The 24981-nt window shown below is 50.8% G+C and overlaps 1 protein-coding gene across 1 annotated transcript in view; it reads right to left on the bottom strand.

Annotated features, from left to right (window-relative positions):
* Positions 1-555: 555 nt before the first annotated feature.
* The window catches only part of TGM3 (transglutaminase 3), a 38420-nt gene continuing 13994 nt past the window's right edge, over positions 556-24981 (bottom strand). The window contains exons 7-14 of the mRNA XM_032419957.1: positions 22370-22547; positions 22140-22275; positions 13653-13756; positions 11004-11249; positions 7402-7710; positions 5165-5322; positions 1079-1212; positions 556-703 (exon numbers count right to left, since the gene is read on the bottom strand). Of these exons, the coding sequence (XP_032275848.1) occupies positions 556-703; positions 1079-1212; positions 5165-5322; positions 7402-7710; positions 11004-11249; positions 13653-13756; positions 22140-22275; positions 22370-22547 (1413 nt within the window). The remainder of the gene's footprint in view (positions 704-1078; positions 1213-5164; positions 5323-7401; positions 7711-11003; positions 11250-13652; positions 13757-22139; positions 22276-22369; positions 22548-24981) is intronic.

The raw sequence follows: 24981 nt of genomic DNA, 5'->3' as shown, positions 1-24981 counted from the left end.
AACAAGGCCCCTTTGGGGTCCCCCCTTCTCCCGAAGAACATGGCCCCCACCCCTCTTTCTCCTCCACTTCCTTAGGCAAAGCAGCAGTCTTGGAGAGCCCGTGCTGATTTCGTTCTTTTTAACCTTTATTTTGAGTGTAAAGACGTGAGCGCCGACCATCCCCTCCCCCCACGGTGGCCCGAGGGAGGCGTAGGAATGTCCCAGCTGCAGGCTTGGGACCAGCAAAGAGTCTGTCTTCTCCCCTGTATCCATTCAGAGAGTCGCTGGGTCAGGGGCCACTCTGTCCTGCAGCGCTGATGGGCTGGAGGGCCGAGCAGGGCCGTGGGGCTCCTGGGGATGTGCAAAAGTGAGCAAGTCCCAGGCCGGGGGGGTGGGGCCAGCCCAGCCTGGGAGTGAGGGAGAGGGCGTGTGCCCGAGGCTGGGGGTCCAGTCCAGGCCATCTTGGGGGGTATTGTGGGTTTCCCAGGCTGGACAGCGTGGGCAGGGGGCTCACTCCACAGGTGAGCCCTGCCTGCTCCGTGTTACCCAAGTTTGTATGGGGGCCCCTCGGGCCCTTCACTCGGCCACGTCGACGGACAGCATGGCCTTGATCGCGGGGAACTTGTTGCAGGAGAAGTCAGCGAGCAGCTGCTTGGTGCCGCTCCGGGTGGGCAGGATCTCAAAACGCACCCGGGACCGCTCCTTGGGGCGCAGGGCTGGCACGCTGGTGGGGGAGGGCATGGGTCAGTGTTGATGGGGAGGCTCACGGGACCTCAGGCAAGGTGGGCCCTCTGTGGCCCTCAAGTGCTGTGCTGGTGAGGTGGCACCCTCTGGCCGCCTCCCTGGGTCATGGACCCCGCGAGCCCTGGGGCCCCTCAGCAGGGGAGGGAGGGAGTTCCGTGATCTCCCACAGACGCTGAGCCCTGAGCACCAGCTCCAAGCTCTGCTGATCTCGACTTCCCGGGAGTTCGAGTCTGGCAAACCCCCAAACCAGAGGCAAATGTGCAACCCCACATGCAGGTTCTCCCTGGGGCTGTGGGGAGGCCCCCTGGGACGCCCTCCCGCCATCCCCCACTGGCCCCTCAGGCCCGGGACTCACTCGATCCGGAGGCTGCCCAGCAGCAGGCCACTGCCCTCCACCATCAGCACGCAGTTTCTCACGGGCTCGTCCAGCGGGTTGGAGAAGAGCATCTGGACGTTCACGGGCTTCTGCACCCGGGCCTGCTCCAGCACCTGTGGGGAGAGGGGTGACCGCGTCGGTGAGAGCCCACCCGGCTGGGCGGGCGACATGGGGATGGGGAGACATCGTGCAGGGGGTTCCTGGGAAACTGCTATCATCCCCACGCTTCGGACGGGACCCGCAGGCTCAGAGGGAGAGGCGGCACATTGTGTGGCTGAAAGCACTTTAGCTTCCCCGCCGGGTTCACGGTCGTCCTGGGGAGGGCAGCCCTGCTTCCCAGGAGAGCCGAGCTCCATGTGGGCTGCTCAGAGGGCTGGGGACTATTTCATTCTGAACTTAGTGACAGTACTTTCCTTGAGGCTCCTACTCATGGGTCCTGTTTCTCCCCTTCTGGCCTGGAAGTGCCCTCCCCAGGAGGCCTGAGCCTGCTCAGACACCCCCTCTCCTCAGAGCCTCATGCTCTTCTCCACAGGCCGTGGCATTGGGCCTCCACCTCAACTCAGGCCACTCTCCTCCAATGACACCCCAGTCTATCGCTGTCCTTCGAAACTTCTGGAGCCCAAAGCTTCCCTGTGTGCCCTGTGGGGTCTGGACAGGCCTCCTGCACCCCACTGTCTTGGTCAGAGGCCGGAGAAGGCTTGGTTTCCCGTCAGAAAAGCCACCTGGACTATATGTTTGCCGTTGAAGAGAAAGCTGTGCTTCTGCCAAGAAACAGCCGTGACTGAGCAGACACGTCATCTCTCTGGGCCTCAACTCCCTCATCTGATAAAGAGGGCTAATCATCCTTCCCTGCCCTGCATGGAAGGAACCGAGTGAGATCATGGATGCAGAAGAAAACGTCTGGGAAATAGAACCTGGATCGGTGTGGCTGCTGGATTTCTTTTCTCCTTCTTTGAGGGATCATCTGTTGTTAGTGTGGTTTTCCTTTTCTTGCCCCTCATCCGCACAGCTACCATTTGGTAGCAATAAAGCTTGAGTTCAGATAAATTCAACAACCAAGGCCTCTCTGGTTCCAGAGCCTTTGCCCTTCTTACCAGGCCCTGGGATATCTACCAATACTTTGTGCATACCATGATCTCTACCGTAATTCTTCCCATGGAACTCACTCACGGCTGGGACGTGATGCTCAGTGTGAAGCATAATTTTATGCCATTGGGATATAACATGGCTACATAAACAGTGCCATATTTTTCACATTGATAGTCACTTTGAGATTTTCATGTATTTGTTCTTCACGGTTGCTTACCACCGTGGCCCATTGACCCATATCTGTAAATGCACCCAAAAGAGAGGATAAGAGCCACCAGAAATCTGTGTCTGATCATCAGTGGTTCATGGGCCAACATGAAGGACATCACCCTTTGGAACAAAGTTCAGATTTCATGGTCTGATTCCAATAGAACATCCTCAATGTCTGCTGTCAATCAGTGCCAGATAAGATCATGGGATTTCACCCAAATTATTATCTTTTCATAGAGATTACCCTCATGAGTTTAAAAATCTGTGCCTTGCTCCGAGTGAGCTATGCGCTGATTCTTTCATCAAGACAAGAATGTGTTGATGCTCTGAAGGCTGAAGTAATGGTGAGGTTGTGTTAGGAGGAAATTCACACAAAGATGTCCAAAAGAAGAATGATCAGATGCCTTTTTTTTTTTTTTTTTTAGAGGCGGGGAGAGGGGCAGAGGGTGAGGGAGAGAGAGCATCTTAGGCAAGTTCCATGCACAGCATGGAGTCCAGTCTCACAACCCTGAGATCATGACCTGAGCTGAAATCAAGAGTCAGATGCTTAACCGACTGAGCCATCTAGGCGCCCTCAGATGCCTTTTTTAAAAAAAGATTAAGTAAGAAAGTTCTTGGTGGCACCTTTTCAGCCTGTTTATATTCTGATCTCCTTTCTAAAGATATTATAGTCTCTTTAAAGACAGAGCTGACTTGATATGGAAATCTGAAAGATGTAGAGCAAAAGTGTTGAATAAAAGATAAAGCTATAAGAATGTTTGAGGATAAAGGAGTATAATGGGGAAAAAACTACCTTCCCTTAAACACTCATCATTTTAGCACGGAACGTTTTCCTAACTGAACTGGTTGCTACCCAGGGTCACCTCCCAGCCTGAGGGGGGCATCAGCCCTTGGCTGTCCATCACGTCTGCAGGGATGAGGCACAGTTCTTGGAACTGTCTTAGGAAGCAGGAGAGGCTTCAGCATGCAGAGGACAAGCACGGACTGACAATGACAACTCTTGTGGGTGGGGCAGAATGCACGAGGGCTCGGCTTCAGTCCTGGTTATTTTACAAAATCAGATTAGTTTCCAAGATACCGTACCAGGGATGACAGTGATGGGCCCAGAATGGGGCAGTGCCTCCCCTGTTGGAGCTGACCGTCTGCTAGGAGACCAAGACCAAACAAGTACACGAATAAAGGTATGACTTCAACTAGAACAAAGTGAGAGGACAGAGGCTCTCAAGGGCGTGTAACTGGAGACCATGCCTGATTGGGAGGAGCTGGGAGGGGACACGTAAGGGAAAGGCTTCTCTGAGGACAGGACACCTGCAAGGAAGTATTTTATTATCCCCGTAACAGCGTTGGGGCACCTGAGACACAGAGATCAAGGGCTACTCATGTGGCTGTTGATTCATCGTGGTGATTCAAGGGCTGAACTCGTGCCCTTCTCTGCTTCCCCCTCAAACTGCCTGTCCGGTCACTGGTTCTCCCTCTGAGGTAGGGGACCGGTCCCCATTCTGAAGCACAGACCGGACCAACTGGAACAGCAAAAGAGCTCAGTCCCAGGCTAGCTGCAATGGGAGTGTGCGCCCTTGGTCTCTGCCCTCCGAGGTCAAGAATCCCTGCAGCTAGGGTGCAGCTTAGGGAGGGGTGGGACTAGGGCGGCCACAATTAGCTGGCTTCTCTAGAAATCTGGGGCTTGGAATGCTGGTGGCATTGTGATGGGACGGAAAAGGCAAGCATTGTCTTGGCAGCTGGGGCAGACGGTAGATACAGCAGATGTGGGTGGACCCGACCGTGAGGCTCTCCGTGGGACCTCGCAGGAAGATCCACCTCCTCTGCGCATCCATCCTCCTGCCCTTGCCCGCCAGCACCTCACCCCTCAGATCCGTGCCTTCTGCCTCTGGTGGCCTCTGCCCTAGGCTGGCGGGAGGAAAGGGTGAGTAGGTCCTAGGTAGGCTGGACAGGAAGGGACGGGCTTGGAGTCAGCACAAGTACTGGCCTGGTGCTCAGGAAGGGACAGAGTGGTCCCAGGTGCCTCAGTACACCTGCCCCACCCCCTAAACACACCTGGGCTCCTGGGAAGGACCTTGGGAGCCAAGTCACAGCCAAAAGCAAACCCTAAAAGCAGAGACAGAAACATCCTCATCCTCAACCACAGTGAAGATGCTGTTGCTGGCTGTGGACACACCCAGACACCTGGAAAGGGCCCTGGGCTGGGAGTCCCAGGGCCTGAGGTCCAGCCCTGGCTCTGGGCAGGGATGGCAGTTCTCTTTTCTTCTCTGGGCCTCAGTTTACTCATGTGTGAAGTGGCAGGGTTTGGGAGCATGAGAGTGGGCTCCTAAGAGTCCATGATTCTGTAACTCTGGCGTCTTGAGTGTGGAGAGAGGCAAGCGAGTGGTGCCCCATTCTCCACCAACAAGGCCAGGGGCTGGGCCGTGGGCTCCCTGCGGGCAGGACCCTCCCCTTGTGACTCTTTGTGATTCCTGAGCCTGGCAGAGCCCAGAACACAGCAGGTGCTCAGAGCTGAGTGCGCGAGGGAGCCGAGGAGTCCCTCTAGCTGTTTCTTGGCAGATGCCCCCAGTGCATCTGGGACCAGAACCAAAGAAGCCCATGGGCAAATGTGCCTATTTATCACAAGGAACAAGGACGCCGGTCTGAGCAGGAACTCTGGCCAATTCATGTGGCAGAGGCTGGACCCGAGCCAGGCCCCGTTCCCTGCCCCTCTCAGCAGGGAAGGAGATTCCTGGTGGCTTGGGCGTGCACCCCTTCACCCCCGTTTACCTCCAGGGTCAGGCTGGGGTTGTCCAGGATGATGTCCCTTTCTACCAACACCTCAGCCTCATCAGACACCTGGCACACAGCTGTGGTCCGGATCATGTTATCTGTCTTCAGGTACTTCTCATACTGAGCATATGTAATCTTCAAGGGATGCCGTATTTCTGGAAGGAGAAGCCGGGGAGGGCAGAGTGAGAGGGAGGAGGGCTGACTTCTGGAACCTTCAGAGCTGAGGCCAAGCCAAGGCGGTGGGGAGCTGGCCGGGAAGGTCTGCAGCCCCGGGCCTGACTGAGCCCTCCCTGCCTGTTCTGTGGGAAACGTGCCCCCGTTCTGTGCAGCCTCCAGAGCAGAGGCCGGGGAGGCCCTGGGCCTCTGACTGGCTGGGCAGCTTCCCAGGAGAATGGGATGGTAGGGACCAAAGCTTCCTCCCATCCTGGAAAATGTCAGAGGGCAGGAAAGAATACAGAGGCTTACGGATTGCCTCATGATGACAACAAATAATAACTAGGAAGGGAAGCCAGGGATTGGCTCCATATGCACTTAGGATCCTCCCGGGCCAACTAATAGTCTGGGATGCTGTTGTGACAACACCTCGATCTGTCTCCCCACCTCTGGTCTCTCCCGCTTCCCAGTCACCCCCACACACCTGGCAGACGCGGCTTCAGAAGCCTCCCCCCCCAACATCATGCTCCTCCTCTTCCTTGTCACTTGAAATTTTCCACGACTCCTCGCTGCCTCAGAAATAAAGTTCAGACCCCTCGATCCGGCCCTGCGTCACTGCAACCTAACTCCCCTCTCCCTTGAAGGAGTCCTCGGTGTTTCCCAACGGTCCTTTGCCAACACAGGTATATGGTCACCTCCGTGCTTGGACATGCATGGTTCCCTCACGTGGAAATGCCTTCCCCGGCTTCTGTCGCTTTACCTGGCTCCCCCCAAGCCTCAGGGCCCCTCTCCCTCCTCTGTGGTCCAGGTCACTCCCACCTCTCTCTCTCGATGGTCATGCTGGGTGGCCTGGGGTGCCCCGGCACCCACAGAGTCATCTGCTTTTTGAGGAGGAAGTAGCCTCTGCCGTTCCCACTCGAGAAATTAGCCTGGCCTGCCCTGAGTGGGCAGATGAATGTGCAGAATGGATTTTTAAAAAAATTTTTTTAACCATTTCCCTCATGTGAACTATTTTTGGCCTGCAAAAAATAGCTCTCCCCTTGGGCTTTGAAGGTAGCTAGCAGCCTGGCGGTTGCTCCTGGTGTGGGGAAGATTTCTGCTACAACTCCGCCAGAAGCCAGGTTGCTAAGGACGCTGCCTTCTGACAGGTGTAAAACATCTCAGTTTCCCTACAGACAGAGCTCTTTCAAGATGGGCTGTATAATTAATCAGTTTTTATTTATGTGAAGCAAAGAGCCACCCCACCCTTGTTAATCTGCTTTGTAAGGCTCAATTTTTCATAACAGCGTGGAGGATTTTGCCAGTGTGAGCACACCTGCCTGCTAATCCTCCCAGAGCGCCAGGCTCTTGCTGCTCCACCTCGCTCCTTTCCCAGCAGCCGCGAGTCTCTGTTCCTCCCAAACTCTCAGGCATCACTGCCCTGGGGAATCAGGAGACTCCCCAGCTGGCAGCTATGCGGGGAGGAACACTGGACAAGGGTGTAAGACCCTGCTGTATGTTGCAGCCCTTCCGGGGTCAAACCTGAAAAGTGATTCATTGTGGGGTGGGGGTGGAGAGTCCCTGGGGCGGGGGTGGCAGAAATAGAATCTAGAAGATGGAGGGTGGGCCTGGATTTAGCATTAGGAAACCCAGGACCAAGACCCTGCTTTCGCCACTTACTAGCTATGACACTTAATCTCTTAAGCAAGTCACCATCTCTCCAAGCCTCAGTTTCTGCCTCTGTAAAAGGTGATACTGAAATCTGCCCTTTTCAGTAGGTCAAACGAGAGAGGATCTAAGGAAGCACCCTGTGCGCTGAGTGAAGTGGTGTATACCTCTAAGGGATATCGCAGTGGGGCTATTAACTGCCAAAGCCTCCCTCCTTCCTCCCCCCTGGTGTGGAAAGATTTTGGTTGGCGCCACCCTGATTAGCTCTCTTCCCCATGACAACTTTCAAGCCTTCAAAACCCACGGCTTAACCACAGTGATGGTGCGCTCCTCCTCTCTTAGCTGAATCCGTTCCAGCAGGAACTCTCCAACCCCAAAAGAACATCAGCCATCTTGGATGAGTGGCGTCCCCCACAAACCACAGGACGAGTTACCTTCTTTGGGTCCCAGGGACATTGTGACGGAGTCCTTCCACACCTCGTGTACCAGCTTGCCGTTGTAGACAATGGTCCAGGCCGTCATGTTCACGGTCACCGTCTTCATGTCATTCGTCAGGTTTTTGAGCAACAAGGCCAAGCTGACTTCTTTGCCCACCTCCAATAGGCCAGTGACCTTGAACCTCCCCGAGATGCTGGGCTCCCTTTCCTCTCTTGCCAAATGTCTCGCAGATGTGGCGCTAAAGGACGCGTTGGGTTTAAGTTTCCCCAAGGCCTTTTCAAACACTTGTCTCTCCTGGCTGGAACCTGCATGGTGGGAAAAGAGGGAAGCTTCTCAGGGACAGGGTGGCAGCCTGGGACTCGTTGGCTCTGCAAGGATTCTGATCCAAGCAAGTGTCCCTGCTCTCCGGGTCTCTCCGTTTCATCCTCCTTAGCACGAGGCTCACTGACCAGCCGGTCTGTGCGCTCTCGCAGTCAGCTCTGCATGTCCAAACGAGCTGTAGGGAAAGCTTTATCAGCACCTGCACGAAGTTACCATATGGCCTGATATTTGGCTTAGGCTAACTAGGTTAGATTTCGTCTTCCTTTTCTTCGTTTTATTTTTGGAGAAAAGATCTCTTGTGAGAACAAACAGCTCCTTTAAACATAAGTAACAAAAACTGAATGGAAAAAAGGTTATAATGAGATTATAAGCAAAAAAACAAAAACAAAAACAAAAGGTTATGGTTTAGAATTGGCTTCATTAAAAAAAAATTTTTTTTCAAACCACTTTTCCATGTTATTCTGCTTTGTTTCTAAAGGTTCTTCGAGGTCAAAGAGTGGAGCTTCTGCCCTTGTCAAAAAAGAACTCCGCACGGTTCGTTTGGTCCCATGTTATGACTGGTTTAAGTTGTCGAGAGACTTCAGGTTTTAAAAACACAAAGGACGGATTTTCTGACTCTGACTCAGACTGTGAGGGCTGTGGAATGTGAGCATGGCCATGGTATACCCTCAAAGTCATGGCTCTTGGGCACTAAGGTGAGTAACCACTTGCAAGCCTCTGGGCCCGTGGAGGCCACATGGTTCACATAAGGCTCCCTGCCTTGACCCAAAGACAGATCTACTATTAAGGAGAAGGTGTGTTGACCTTCCGGGAACATGGGCAGACATACACAGAGAAGAATTACCATGTTTATATCTGCAAACCATACTTAGGGCCCCCATCTTCCCCAACTACCGTGAAATTTTGAAGACACCAGATGACTTATTATAAGCACTTTACAATTTAGCGAGGCCTTTCCGTAAGTTCCATGTAACAACTGGCTGAGACCTCAGAGGCCAACTCATCCAAGCCCCTCATGTTAAAAGTAAGGTCCTACAGACAAGAAGCAACTGGTCCAATCAACTGGTCTAATCTTGGAGTTAGAGGCAGAGAGGGGGCAGCCCCCAGGTGTCTACACCCATAGTCCAAGGTTCCCTGCCCCCCAACATCCTCCTGAAAAGGAGGCAGGCAGCCAGATTACCCAAGCTGATAGCTCCTGGTGGGCTGGGTTCTTTCTGGTGCCTTTCCATCCTGTAGCAGAGTTGTAAGTCCACACCCAGGGCTGATGTCTGTGCAGGGAGCTGAGGCTTCTGTGCCCGGGAGACCTCAAAGCAGGCGTGTTTGCACAATGAGGCTCAGAGCCCAGATACCTATATAGGTCACCTGATGGGTTGACTCAAGACTAAGCTTCCTGCTGCTGTTTTCTCCTTTGGTGCTGCCATTGCGAAAATGCTTAGCAACCCACTTTATGAGCTTTTCCTCCCTGGGGCCCTTGCAGACAAGCTGGCATCACTCGGTAAGGAGAACGGGCAACAACAGGCAGGGTGACCAGCTCTGCTGTCACGCAGAGAGAGGCTGGGGCATCGCCAAGAGTCTTGCCGGAACCACCCCCAACCTGGCCATGGCCTGGCCCCGCTCCGTGGCTTAGGAGATTTGCCTGGGACAGACAGAGCCCCTCAATAAGCACAATCAAGGTATATCAGTAAAGGAAGGACCCCCACAGGACATCTATCCCAGTAAGCAGTGCACTTCAAAAGGCACCTCGGGAGGTCATTATTCCAGCGACGCCGCAGATGTCCGAGTTGATAAGCATCACCACTATTTCAGAAGTCCTCTCCCGGTGCCGGGCCCTGCACTTGGCACTCTCTGTACACCAGCTCATTTAAATCCTACTGAAGACAGGCATCGCTATTGTCATTTTACAGGTGAAGAAGCAAGGGGTCCGAGATCCTAAGACTCCTCCTTGGGGTCTCCTGGTGATCAGTGTAAGACTGGAGTTGACCTCCAGCCCCTGGTTATTTGTTTCCTGGCCCCTACACTTGTTTCTCTATCGTGACAGTGTTGAAAATACTTCTCCTACATCTGTGAGCTCGGGTGGGGGGGGGGGGCAGGGGTCAGGCAGGGGCCCCATCTGCCACGTCCCTCATTGCCTCCCCAGAGCCGAGCATGGAGTGGGCACTTGGGTGGGTCTCAGTACGTGGGTATTGACCGAGAGAAGGGCTGTCTGACCCTAGCCATGGGAGGGCCTGCACAGGCAGATTGGGGACCACCCTGAGGCCACCAATCTCATGACCCTAGGCCCATGCCTCCAAATGTCCACATGTACCACTACCCGGAGGGGTTACCTACCTGGACCTGGAGTCAGACCTCATCTCCTGAGCTCTTTCTCCAGCTTTTCTCTTTCATGAACTGCAGCTGACACCAACAGCCAGCAGTAGTGAGAGCTTTGGGGTTCACTTTAGGGTGTGTTCTGGGTGCCTTTAGGAGAGCACTTTGCTTGGCCCCTCAGAACCTGTGTTGTGTGAGGATCAACCAAAGTGTCTATTTCCAAACACACTAGAAAGAGACATGGGACGCGTTACGGAGTGACTGGCTTGCTAGAGCCAGCGTTCATTTACTTTTGGCTGTTTCTACAAATGAACGTCACCTTCACATGTGGAACTTTGTCACTCTGGAGAGTCCCCAGCGAAACAGGCTGCTGACTCTGAGAGCAGCTTCCAAACTAGAGTAGCTAATGTAATTTGCGGAGAGGCAGCTTTGTAGAAAAACGAGCCTTCCCGGTGACTCATGTGGGTGCTTCAGGCTTCTTGGGGAGACTCTGATGCATGCATGACATGGGCCCACCTCTTCAGGGTCTTTGTCCATTTCTTTGTTCAGATAGTGTTTCCTGCCTGTCTTTCTTGGAGGCTCAGAGAGCAGACTGACCGAGAAATTTCTCCTAGAGCCCTGGGCAGTCTCGGGGGTTGGGGGGGGAGAGGCATGTTTCTTCCTGTGATGTCCAATCACAGGGCTGTCATCCCAGTTGTGGGAAAGGGACACAGCTGGAGAAGAGCTGGGCTGACAGCTGCTGGGTCCCGTGGCAGAATTCCACTGGCACCGCATCTGCTTGTGACAATTCTGTCCCCACTGGAGATAGTCTGCGGAGCTGGATGTTAGGTGCCAGGGAGCCGTCCTACCATTCAGGCAGAATGCGGAGAGAACACAGGAGGAGTAGGAGGGATTTTCCCTTCTCCACCCGCAAAGCTGTCTTCCTACCGTCAAGCCCCGGGTCGCACAGCCCCACCAGTGCCCTGCTTACCTTCTGGATATTTGTACTTCTCCGTGATGTCCATGCGGGAGTAGCTGCCCACCGCCTTGGTGCTGATGTATCTGCCAACGCTGTGAGTGTCCGAGGTAGTCCGCCTCGGAGTGTTGTAGTAGAAGTCATAGATCCAGGTGATGCGGTCGGCGTTTACCTCCGCGAAGACGAAGGGCGTGTCGAAGTCCAGGTTCACATCGCCCTCTCGGACGGCAGCAACGGAAGTGGGGCCGCACTGGAACACCCCTGATAGTGAGGTGCAGAGACTGCGTGCATGCCAAAGCCAGGTGCCACAGCCCACCCCAGCACCTGTCCCCTAGGAGCCACCCCTAGCAACACCACTCCCCTGCCTCTCCCCCCAATACCCCTTTAGCCCCCACTGCCTGCCCCCCTTATGTGGCACTCAGCATGGACCCTCCTGTTATCTTCTGCATGGCACCCCACACAGAGTGTCCTTCTGCAGAAGACTGGCCCCATCCTGCCCTCCGCGGGCACGCGGTGGATGCTGACCTGCCACCCTTGGGCTGTCTCCTTTCTTACCTCTTGTGCTCATGGCTGCCTCTTTTCTATCCCTACAAATCATCCTTCCCTATTCCTCATTCCCTATTCCTGGAAGTATTCCCTAAACCCAGCCCATAGGAGTCTTGCTCCTCTGAGCTCCCAAGCCCTGTCTATCACCTTCCTCTTCTAGCACTTGGCACAGAGAGGTCAGATAGATGGATAGACACGTAGATAGATATGTAGATGTAGAAATAGATACAGAAGATAGAGTTTCATTCACGAAGTGCCCAGCTGAAAAAAGTAAGGTGCAGCAGAATAGAAAGAAGGGGATTATTCTGTTCGTGTTTACAAGACAAATAGACCAAAAAGACACATATGGGGCGCCCGGGTGGCTCAGTCAGTTAAGCGTCCGACTCTTGATTTTGGTTTAGGTCATGATCTTGGGGTCGTGAGATCAAGCCTCATGTCAGGCTCCGCACTGAGCGTTGAGCCTGCTTAAGATTCTCCCTTTCCCCTCCCTCTCTCTAAAAACAAAACAAAACCCCCCCAAACCCAAAAAACCACATACATGTACTTTTATATGCCTGGAAGAGTGATTTTCAAACTTTTTTTTTTTTAATTTTTTTTTTTTTTGCCATGATCTCTATATTACAGCACATAGATGGTCTTAAGACAAAAGTTGTACAGGACAATACTTGTTCTTATTATGTCCAGTGCACCCTGAGATTTTTTCTTTTCCTCTAACCCCACTTTCCATGCCATTTCACTTCATTTCTTTTTTTTGTTTCTAAAAGATTTATTTTTAAGTAATTTGCACACCCACTGTGGGGCTCAAACTCACAATCCCGAGATCAAGAGTCACACGCTCTATCGACTGAGCCAGCCAGGCACCCCTATTCTACTTCTTTTTTTTTTTTTTTTTAAGATTTTATTTATCTGACAGAGAGAGACACAGCAAGAGAGGGAACACAAGCAGGGGGAGTGGGAGAGGGAGAAGCAGACTCCTCGCTGAGTAGGGAGCCTGATGCGGGGCTCGATCCCAGGACCCTGGGATCATGACCTGAGCCGAAGGCAGACACTTAACGACTGAACCACCCAGGCACCCCTCTACTTCATTTCTTAAAATGATAGTCACAACTCACTAACTTGATTTTATAACCATTAATGGGTTGCAGTGAAAAGTGTGAAATACAGAGGCCTGGAAAATATCTGGAAGGTTACCTCCCACCCCAAATCCAGTAATGCTTATTGCTTCTGGTAGAGGGGTTGGGTTAGGGTAGGGAGGTATGACTTAGCTTTTATTGTTAATCCTTTTAGAATGGTTTGAAATTTTTTTAACCATGTGCACATATTATTTTTATAATTAATTTTTTTTTTTTTAAAGTAGGCCCCTCACCCACTGTGGAGCCCAACGCGGGGCTCGAACTCACAGTCCTGAGATCAAGACCTGAGCTGAAATCAAAAGTCAGATGCTTCACTGACTGAGCCACCTAGGTGCCCCATAATTTTTTTTTTTTTTAAGTTTGAGAGAAACAATTCAAAATGAAGGTAGCGAACAAGATACGCCCTGGAGGTCATAAGAAGGGAAAGAAAACTTCCTGGAGCGTCTGGGACCCAAGCTCGGAAGGGAGTGGCCAGAAGTGGGAACAGAAGTCCTGGGCACAGGGACAGGGACAGGGCCAGACAGCACGAAGGAGAGTTTGGTTTGGCAGAGGGACACCATGGATGGGACGGAGGTGCCGGGAGTCGTGATCACGGAGACCTCCAGCCGAGCGGGGGAATTTGGGCTAAATCCCCGGGCGACGGGGACCACATGGTGTCTGTGCTGGGAGACACAGGCTACCAGAGGCGGTGTGGGGAAATCACTGTTGGCGGATCGCGGTTTCTTTCCCTTGCTGCCTGGCACGTGCCAGGGCCTCCACAGTGGGGACAACAGTTGTGTGGGCGCAGGGAAGCCACTCATTTAAGTAGCAGCCTGAGCCAGGCAAAATTAGGATGAGAATTCTACTCTGAAAATATTTGTGGTTTAATTCCATCGTGCCTTCCAGAGATGGAGAGCCGCTGTCCGCTACTGTAAAGAATCGAGAGGCCAGGACAGAGAGCGAAACCCAGAGAAGGGGGTGGTCAGCGGGGCCAGTAGAGGGTTACCTTGGCTCCTCTCCTGGGGCGTGGCGTCCAGAACCTGCCATCCGTTGTACGAGGGGCCCAGGTCAGTCCGCACAAACCAGCCTTCATTCCAGACGTGGAAATTCCTGCAGACAGAACCAGACTGCAGAGCTTGCCCAGGGCCCCACAGCTGGAGGTGACAAAATACCACATCTCTGGCTGAACAGTGCAGCACCCCCTACTCATCATCGAGTGAGTCTACCCTGCCCCAGCTACAGTGCTAAACCTTGCCGAGCTCTGTCTCTCGCAAGTCCTCACAGCACTGTGAAACAGGTACCATTTTTCTGCCGATCTCATAAAAGGGGAAACTGAGGCTCAGAGAAGTTAAGCAGCTTGTGATGGCAGAGTCAAAGCTTGGACCCAGGTAGGCCTAACCCCCAAACCTGGGTCCTTGACCATGACATTCTACTGCCTTTCTGAGGAGAAGAACGGCTCCAGGTGAGAGCTGGCAACCAAGCAGCCCAACAAACCCACACGGCTTTCTCGTGTGTGTCCTGCTGGGGAACACCTCTGTGTCTCCCGTCGACTGAGAGTGCATGGGGCTCCAGCGAGGAGGACAGCTCTGGCTAAGAGCCACAGGCTTCCGGGCTGAGGTGTGGATCGAAGAATGACATTCACCAGTCCTAAAATGTTCTTCATCAAAGGCGTCCCCTCGTCTCCCAATCTGCATGTCTCAGTCACATCTCTGGGGATAGCCGATTAGCCGGTCTTAGGCATTCCGTCCTGTGGTTCTGCCCTCTCGATCTGGTCCTCCTTTGCACACCCCGTGCAACTGCATTAGCCCTGGTTCTGGCAGCTTTGATCCAACCAGAAGCTGTGAGTCCGACATGAACCCAAGTTCCATCCAACGTGAAAACAAATTTTTTTTATACTCAAGAAGTGGAGAAGATAGTTTAACGCAGAGTACCAACTCAGAAACCATAAAGAAAATGACTGATAAATTTGGCTAGGTGAAAATATTAAACTTGCATATACCAACCAACCAACCAAACTGTAATTCTGTTTCCTCTGTGGAAGAGTGAGCTCATAACAGATGGTCCCTTCCGCAGATAACAACAATAAGCTCTGAAACAAAACAAAAAACAAAAAACAAAAAAAAACCAAGACAACTACTTGAGAGTGAACAAAACAGAAGGATTTTGGAAAGGAGTCAGAACTTGGAGGAAGGAGCCAGCATGGGGCAAATTGCACTTTTGGTGACTTGGCCCTAAGGACAGGCCACAGTTGGGGTGAAGTGCAGGGCAGTAAAATCTGTAACAGACAATCCATATTTTTCTGACCTGAGGAGCCAAGAAACAGCCCAGGTCAACCGGGGCATCTAGAGCATGAGGGGGAGGCTCTGGAAAGGAAGGAGTCAGAGAAAGAAGATCCCAGATTAGTTCATAAACTCCGCCCGAGTCTCTGAGCGATTCTGACCCATGCATGTATACAGACAAGCAGTCTGGCTGACGATAAAAGAAGCTGAGCTGAGATTTGAGTCGTTGCCGGCTCGCAGTCTGGGTCCACCCCAGGCAGGCTGTTGAAATAAACTAACAGAATCCCGACATACCCAATGCCCAGGATAGAGACCCAGATGACTCAACATACGAAGAACCAGAAAAACGGGATCTATCCTTCAAGGGAAAAGACAACCAACAGAGTAACCTTAAAATAGTACAGATGCTGGAGTGATTGGACAAGGACTTTAAAGAAGCTATTATAACTAAGCTCAATGAAATAAAGGAAAACGGCAACAAGTGAAAAGAGAGGAACTCTTAGCAGAGCAAGAGAAAAGATGAAAGAAGAACCAAATGGAAATTTTCAACTGGAAAAAAAGACCCCTATCTTAAATGAAATAATTCAGTGGTTGGGCTTAGAACGAGAGGACGGAGGAAAAGTTCTGTCAACTTGAAGATAGACCAGGAGAAATTGCCCAAGCTGAAGAAGAAAGAGAAAAATGATTGAAAAAAAAAATAAAATAGAGAAGATATATATAACATATGTATAGGCAGAGATTTACTGTAATTAATATTATAAAGTACTTACATATCAATAAGAACAACACACGAAAGAACAAGTGAAACACACCAATAAAGGACGATGGGCAGGCAATTTTTATAAGAAATACAAGTGATCACTGAACATATGAAAATAGTTTTGATCTCACTACCATGATAAGGAAATTAAAGTGACAAAGAGATACTGTTACACTCATAAGATGATAAAGATGAAAGCCCAGGATGATACACAGGACTGTGTGATACTCATTTCCAGGTGTGGGAAAACAAGCAGTCAGAGCCCACTGGTGGGAGTTGAAATTGGTGTGGTATTTAGGGAGGGCCATTTGGTAATGGGTATGAAAAACCTTTAAAAATCTACATTCCCCGGGCTGCCTGGGTGGGTCGCGCGCGAGTGGGGAGGGGGAGGGGCTGAGGAAGAGACTCTTCAAGCAGACTCCCCGCTGAGTGTGGAGCCCGCTGTGGGTCTTGATCCCAGGACTCCGAGATCACGACCCAAGCTGAAACCAAGAGTTGGATGCTTAACCGACTGTGCCACCCAGGCGCCCCTACTTTTTGTTATTTTATAATCAGGAAAAATGTATTTTCATTTTGCATGTTTGGAAGAAGCTTCATGTGGGGCCAGATGGGATCTATGTACATGGGGGAGTTGTAAACTCTTCAGCTATTGGAGGAGTTGGAAGTGCCCCATAAGTACTTATGGGGTGCAACCTGACCCGGCTAGTCCTTCAGGGAACAAGGGGAGATATAAAAAGTCAGCTCCGAAACAAGGCAGAAGGGGATTAGGCCCTAAGAGGTGAAGAGATGATTAAGAATAATACCAACCAACGATATGAATGGAGAAAAAGAATACTCTTATTTACTACTAAAATGAAACACAGGTGATCACAATCTTTCTGGAAGGCAACAGTGATAGCTGTCATAAACCTTTAAAATGCTCATTCCCTTTAACCCAGGACATACCATTTCTAGGAATCTTTCTTAACAGGACTAATCGTGGATGTGTTCAAGATTTGCATATACGAATGCCCATGACTGTGTTATATATAACGGGGAAAAGAAGGGGAATAGGGAATGGTAATAGTAACAGTAGGAAAAGAAATAATGGTTCAACCATACGAGGGAATACGATGCACTTAAAATCTGATTTTTGATGATTATTTAATGACATAGGGAAAATGCTCAAAATATAGTGTTTCGGCAAAAACACATGATTTAAAACTGCAAAGTTGGTTTCCAGGTGTGGGAAGAAGTAGGATGCACCTATTATATACTTTGTCTTGTACCCATGCCTTGTAAAATGTGTAATCCCAATTCCATAAACGACAGCAACTGATAGAGAAAATATTGGCTGGAAAACTATCAAATATTAAAAGTATGTGAACAATAAGATTACAGATGACTTTATTCCCTATAATTGTGAGGGGGGAGGTCATCATAAAAAATTATCGCTAGCGGGGCTGCCTAGGTGGCTCAGTTGGTTAAGCATCGGACTCCTGATTTTGGCTCAGATTTCGGGGTCGTGAGATGGAGGCTGGTGTAGGGCTCTCTCTCCCTCGCCTTCTGCCCCTCCGCCACAAACCCCCCTTGTGCACGCTCTCTTTAAACCTATCCCTAGGAAGACCCACAAAATGTCTTTTTGAATGGATCTTCATGATCAGTGAGAATTCGCCCAGGAGAAAGCATGGAGTGTGAGAACATGATCAAGAGACAAGACAGGGATGAGAGAGCAGTTTCATGTTCATCTAGTTCCTGGCAGAGAACCCTAGGGGAAGGGTGGGTTGGTAACAAAACTGGTAAGTAGCTGTGTTTTCATACTTACTTTCGAGGCGGGAATTTAAGATGGAGCAGATAACAGATACTCTTGGTCCCTCCCTCACTTGGAAGCCAGCTTTACTCACAGTTATTTGAGATGCATGTGCTTTTCAAATGTCCAAGGGCGCCACCATGGAAATTCTGGTTGTTTCTGATGGTATGCATGCTCTCTCCCACCTCCCAACCTTGGGCTCTGTTTCTGTCTTGAGGGGTTTCAGGAGGAGGAGCTCAAGAAAAGAATGCACTATAGGTATCGGAACTACCTGAGGCATTTCCTAAAAGATGTGGATTCCCCTATCTCCCTCCACCTAAGTCAATTCTAATGTAATTTTGGAAGTTTATAAGCCACTGCCCTAGAGACAGCATCTGAGTTATACTTACCTTTGAATTCATGGGGTCAAGAGGCCCTGTCTAGAAAGTGACCTCCAAACTCCTACCCCTTCCACTGGCAAACTATTTGTCCTTCCAAATGCAGCCCAGATACTGCCTCCTCCAAAAAGTCTTTTCCTGCTGGAAGAGTGCCAACCATATGTCTGTGCTATCTCTGAGTCCTGCGCATAACTCAGTTATTTCACTTTTTTTACTCCATAACTGCCTGTCTTCTTATGCAGCTGTGAGCTCCTCTGGCCCAGTTCCTTCCCCCGCCCTTGGTGCCCAGTGCCCGGGGCAGGGTCTAGCACACGGTACATACTTAATCATGTTTTCTGGAGCCTGAACCACTCTTGGAGCTGGCTTCCTTGCTGCAGGTCTGAGCGAGGTACACTGGGGCGGCTAAGTATTAGTGGAGGCTGGTTGCCATGGAGAGATTGCATCAGGAGCCAGGAGCGTCCGCTGGGGTGTGGTTGCCAACAGCTTTTCCCCAGAACTAGCCAACTCCACCTCCCTGTGACAGGGCAGGGCAATCTCCACGTGCCTGCTATGAGCTATAGAAAGTCTACAAGTAGAGTCAGCTCTGTGACTCTAGAAATTGGGGAATCAAGTCAAATGAATTAAGAAAAAAACAAGCCAGAAATGTCAAGGTAAAGATAACCTTGGTCCTACTGTTCCAAATCGTTTGCCTTGCTTAGTGACTGATCAAGGCCCCAGAGTCCTCCTTTACAGTGGCTCAGAAGTTGGGAACCGTGGAGAAGCAGCATCCCGAACTAAGGTCGCCGCCCCCACCCCAAAGCAGCCTGATTCTCAAGAAGCGGACACTCCAGAGGCTTGTGCCTCTTAAGCCAAACCACTGGCGTGAGCAGAATGGTTAAGAATAAAATGCACTCCCGTGGATGCAGTGAATGTGATTTAAGGAAAGAAGATCTAGAAGAAATTTCTGAGGTCCCCTGATCTAGCCCTTCATTTTACAGATGGGAAACTGAGGCACAAAAAAGTTAAGAAACTTATATAAAGTCATACACTTATTAGAGAGCCTAAATATCTCTCTAATTTCTCTCCGGGGCTTTGTTTTCTCATTCATGAGATCAGCAGGTCCCTCCCCCAAGTCCTGCGGTTGTCTGACTTGGGAGAGTCCTGTTGGCAAGACTCTGCGTCCTAGCCCTAGCTTGGACACGAATTCACAGTTTGACTTTGGTAAGTCATTTCTCCTCACTGAGCCTGTGAGGTAGCATTTAGTTTTACAGAGAAGTGACATCTGCTGCCGAGGTGTGAACCAAAGAGCCCAGCTTCTCCATCTGCACGGGCTGGACGGCACCCAACCTCACCACAGCTCTGGTTGGTGTCCAGCCATCCAGGAAAATCTCAAGGTAAGCAATGTTCGGTTGCTCAAGGTAACATTAATCAGGAGTAATAACAACGTTCTCTGGCATCTCTCTGGTGCTTTATAGTTTACAAAACTGCCTGGGTTCAACTCCCATCTCCACCATTTGCTGGCTGTGTGCCCTTGGGTGAGTGACTCTGGGCCTCAATTTCCTCAATTGTAAAATGGGATGATGATAATAGTGCCTACCTCATTGTTTCTGAAGAGTAAGTGCCTGGTACACAGCAATTGCTCAGCAAACTATTTGCTCCTGCTGTTATTATCAAGAACTTTCAGATGCTTACTCTCACTTGATCCCTACTTTCTATTACTTTAGGCAAATCTGGGCAAGCTTCTAAAAGCTTCCAACACGTGCAACACACAGAGATTCCGATCGAAGTGTTTCTGTCCAGACCCTAACTGCCCTTAAATAACAGGCTGGGGAAGTCACTCCAGGCAGAGGGTGACTCGTGGTTTATCTCCCCCTGGAGGGGATCTATGAGAAGGGTCTGTCTAGGTCCCCTGGGAAGGGTAGCTCTCATACAAAGAGGAGGGTGGGGATCAAAAAAATTAAAGCCAGTAAGAGACTGAAGTGAACACCTAGTTCTGGGCCAACCCTTATATTTCCCTGATGGAGAAACTTGGAACCAGAAAGATGAGGTGGCTTACACAAGCCCTGGAGCAAGATGGTAGTGGGGCTGGAACCAGGACTCAGGACTCCCTGTCCTCATTCCATCCAGTGCTGGAAGGCAGCAGCTTTGGGAGGGACCTCTGGTTGCCACTGATTTCACCAGAAAGCCTGGTGGGGGTGCGGGGGGGGGGGGGTGAGAGGGTAAGAGAGGAGGAGACCCCCAGCAAAAATCAGGGCTTTGGGGCCTGACATCCTCCAATGAAGCCAAAAAAATGACAGTGGAGACACCGTGGGCCCATACTCGTCCCAAGATAATTATATTTGGAATGAATTATAAAGCTAATGTGGGGTGGTAGTGTGAACCAGTAACCAAGAGATCTGAGTCCTAATTCCAAATTCAGCTTAAAAGCCCTACATTTCTGCTCCCAGGAAGCCTTCCTTGGTGACTCCTTCCCTGAGCTCCCATGGGGCTTACTGTCTGACGCACCTCCCTGGTCACTAAACATCCTCGACTAATGGCTTCCCCAACCCGTCTTCCAACAGCACCAGAATGCTTTCAGTAGAGGACTGACTCTCCAGCTTTCTGGTCCCTCTGCGGATCCTAGCACAGAGGATAATCCCAGAAGGGGTACGCCCAAAGGGATCTCCCTTCCCAAATGATGTTGGACAAATCATCACCTCTTGCGAAGGAAACCAAGGCCAGGAATGGCATTACCCCAGCGGTGAAAAACAGGTTGCAGTGATTTGGGACACAACAACAAAAGAAAAAACCAGGGAGGAGGAAAAAAAAAAAGACTCATTTATGAGTAGTTGGGAAACAACATCTTGCTAACGCAGCAATGTCATTAGACAGAAAGTTGTATGTGTGCAGATCAGGAAAGAACAGCCTGAAACAAGCCTTCTCTTCCTCATTACACCCTAGAAGCCACGTGACCTCGGGTGAATTACGTAAGCCTTACTCTCCTTCGGAGGTGAGGGGATATTTATCTTACTGAGTTCCCATGTTAGTGTGGGGTTGTTGTTGACTTGTTTTAACAACTTCTCCGTTCATATTTCTTTTCCTTTGACTTTATTCAATTGGTTACACTAAGCACATTTCAGAAAAGTTGGACCTCCTTATTCTGGGGATATGAAGTAATAGGAACTCTTTTATACAGACTGTCTCAGAATTGAACATCTGGAAATAAGATGGCAACCGCTATCAGGTTATTTGGCCCTATATGCGTGTGAGTGTGTTTGTGTGTGTGTGTGAGAGAGGGGGTATCCTTGGAAATGGATTAAAAACAATAGATTGTTAGCATATATGCACATACTTCTTTGCATATATAGGCACATAGAATCTATATGTACATGCAGATATAGACAGAATCATTTTCAGTTACCACTTGGTAATAACTTGGCATATAGTATGATCTCAAATAGCTATAATAATATTTATTTTAGGGCGCCTGGGTGGTTCAGTCGGTTAAGCGTCTGCCTTCAGCTCAGGTCATGATCCTGGAGTCCCAGGATCGAGTCCCGCATCGGGCTCCCTGCTCAGGGGGAAGTCTGCTTCTCCCTCTGCCCTTCACCCTGCTCTCTCTCTCTCAAATAAATAAATAAAATCTTTAAAAAAATAATATTTATTTTATGTATATATACTACTATATGAAGTTATAGATACATGTCTATAAATTTTATACAACTGACTTCCACGTACCACCCATTAGACATTACATGTACATATGTGCATAAAGATACATGTGCACGTGGCATATTTATGGTTAGACATATATACGTTCAATTACACACAAGGCTTCTCCTTTTCAGTTGAAATCCAGAATAAACTGACTTTTTATTCTATCAATCAAGGCGCATAAAAAGTCCACATGCATAAGAGAAAATGCACCGCTTTCCTTTAAGCGAGCCTATAAGTCATATGGGTTGCCTGAAACAAGATAAATTTATATTCGGTACTAGAAAATCAAGAGTTTCTAAAGTAGCTTAGGGTCTAGTGGACCCTCTAAACTCAGAGCAGTTGCCCAGAGCCCATGAGCCACTGGTATTGGACCCTTCATCCAAAGGCGAGACAGTGGACTCCCAGACCTCGCAGAGCCCTGGGAAGCATTGTTTTTGGGTCTTACGAGAGGTCTCATCAGCACTGCCAACATTCCCATTCTAAAGCTTGCGCTCACGTGTTGCTTGCCTCCCAGCTCCTGTTTGGACCAGGGTCCCAGGACCTGGGGGACGGGGGGAGGGGGGGGAGTAAGAAGCCGCTCAGGTTCGGTGCTCAGAAAGGGTCAGCTACTCACCACACGCTATCACTGCCTTTGTCTATGGGCCTCCCGTAGCGGTCATAGTACACGTCCACACTGAGGTTGCGGTCTGTGTCATGAGCTGAGTTGAAGTTGGTGACCACCCGGGAGGGAATCCCGAAACACCTCAGCACTGCAAGTCAAGGAGCAGTATGAGGACCCGGGCTGCAGCGGAAATGGCACCTTAGGCCCCCCGCCCCCCACGGTTGCCCACCGTGCCCGAGTACCTGTGTTGAGGGTCCCAGCAAAGACCCAGCACTGGCCATATCGGACTGGCCGGAAGCCCCAGTTTTTCCATTGCTTGAGGATCTCCACGCTGCCATTCCAGTTCCGTGGGTCCAGGCCACCCCTGTAGTTGCCACTCCAATTCCCAGAGATCAAGCCATTGTCATCATTGCCATTGACCTGAGCAGAGGGAGCCCCAGATCAGCGGAGAGTTCAGGGGACAAAGTGGGGAGATGAGGAGGGAAGCCAGGGAGATGTCAAGTGGATTTTCTGTGTCTGCCTGGGTGATTTGGGGATGATAATTGTAATAATGATCCTCTAGGGGTCTTGAAGAGTTTATTAATTTAAAAGGGTTTTGCTTAATGGGCCACGATCGATTGCCCCTAACCCATCTATCAATCCCGTGAGCAAGCTCACAGGCTAACCTGAGGCTCCGCGGCTTGTCAGGGGCAAGGCAGGGTCCGTAGGCCAGCCTGCTGGTGATTTCTTGCCACGACTCATGGGCTGTCTTTGATGTCTGACTTGGGAGTCCATGTTTTGAAACTCAATTTGGGGATACTGGTCTTCTGAAAAGGTGCCTTTAGAACTTTAGCAGCTAACCTTTTGGAACGCATGAAGATGGAATATTGCTTTTCATTCATTCATTCATTCACTCACTCACTCATTCGTTCAACTGAAGGCCTAATTCTTGTATAAGCAGCACAGGCAGGATGCAGTGTGAGCAGAGCACCAGATTAGGAATCAGGAGACCTGAGTTCCATTGTCTTTTAGAGACACATATTGTAATATTTACAGATGAAATGATATAATGTCTGTGATTTATCGAATACTCTGTAAAGGAGGGGGTCAGCACTGAAACCAGACTGGCCTTGAGAAGGGGACCACAAAAGCTGGTGGTGGGTACCTGGGAGATCGTTTTACTGTTTCCTCTATTTTTGTGAAGGTCTGAGCTTTGCCACAATTAAAAGTTAGAAGAGAAAGAAAGGAGAAACCAGGTTTTAAGCCCAACTTTGCCACTTGTCAGCTGGGTGACAGTGGGCAGTTCAGTTCACCTCTCTGGGCCTTTGTTCTTCACCTTCCTTCCCAAATAGGGAAAGTTAGAAACAAATGGGCTTCCAGGAACCGAGTGTTCAGAGTTTATGAAACTTGGACCAGCATTGATTGACCCCAACCGCCCAGTGAGAGGCCCTGAGCCCCGCTCCCTGTCTTTGTGGGGCTCCACATGTGGCGAGGCCAATGAGAACAGAGTCTGGACACAGAAGGATCCTTGCCCAGCACAGGCCGGGCCAGCCTTCCCCAGCCCCTCTGCGGGAAGGGTGCACTCCTCCCCCCACTTCCAGCAAGGCCTGGGCTATAATCACAGAATCAGGCAAGACGGGCCTTCTCCACAATGGAAGATTACGTAGCCCATCCCATCTCCTGAGTCAGAGGTGCTCCAGCCACCAAAGTGGTAATCAGCAGGGTCATCTCTGGCTGAAAGCTGAGCATTTCAAAGCCCCATCCATACAGGCCGTAATTAGCTCAAGGCAGAGAGCGCAGGGAGGTGCAGCTGAGCAGCTTGGCACTGAGATAACCTGGTTTGTCTCCAGGGTCAGAGTGAGTCAGCAGCTGCTGGAGCCGGCTGGCCTCCCCCACCCTCTCCTGGGCGTATGAGGCTCAGTCTTCCTCAGCCTCGGCCTCGGCTCCATCCCACCTCTCCCAGGCCACTCAGTTTCCAAGGGTCAGCCCAGGCCCCACTTCCCTGGTTCTTGCCCGCTGCCTCCGTGGCCCCACATCCCCTGGGCCTCCCCCTCACTCCTTTCCTGCCAGGCCGGTGTCAGCCTCCCTTCCTTCAGGAAGCCCTCTGGTTATTCAGCAGTCAGAAGATTGCTCTGCTGTCTAGCAACCTAGCGAGCTCGTTAACTCAGATATGTTAAAAGGAAGGAGACGGAGAAAGGCCTAGGCCATTAACAATAACAAAAAAGTTCGACGCTTCTGGGCCATGAGTTTCAGAGGCTTAAAGTTCAAGAACGCTTCAGCTTTCCGCTTTTTAATTTAGAACTTTTGAGCAGGTGGTGACCATGTTTGGACACTTTCTGAGGGGGGCCTTGTCAACACACTGAGTAGTGAGAGATAGACTCCTCCCGGACCCAGCGTGCGTGTGTGTGTGCGTGTGTGTGTCTGTGTGTGCGTGCGTGCGTGTGCGTGTGTGTGCGTGTGCGCGCGCGTGTGTGCGCGTGTGCGTGTGTGTGCGTGCGCGCACGTGTGCGTGCGTGCGTGTGCGCGTGTGTGTGTGTGTGCGTGTGTGTTCGGGGAGGGGGCAGGTCTCATGTGGAAGGACTGAGTGACTGCAAGAGGCCCTGGGCAGGCATTTGGAGGACTTGTTCTGGTTTGACTCAGAGGCGCTGTGCTGTGAGCCAGTCCCTTCAGCGGCTCGGGGTTCCCCATCTAGGTGCTGAGGGGGCCAGCCTGCTGCGGCCCAGGCTGGCATCTGAACACTCGGCTGTGGAGGGCAGGGATCAAAGCAAAGGAGGTTAATACCTCAGGCTCACTTGGGAACTTACCCTTTTCCCCAGGAGGCCCAGTGATGGAGCAGAGTTTCAGCTTTGTATCCTCCTAGCCTGGGAGACACCAA

This window comes from Phoca vitulina, unplaced genomic scaffold, assembly GCF_004348235.1.
Source record: "Phoca vitulina isolate PV1807 unplaced genomic scaffold, GSC_HSeal_1.0 scaffold22, whole genome shotgun sequence".
In the NCBI taxonomy this organism is placed as follows: Eukaryota; Metazoa; Chordata; class Mammalia; order Carnivora; family Phocidae; genus Phoca; species Phoca vitulina.
Note: the sequence above shows the minus strand (reverse complement) of the source record. Positions and strands in the feature narration are given on the sequence as shown.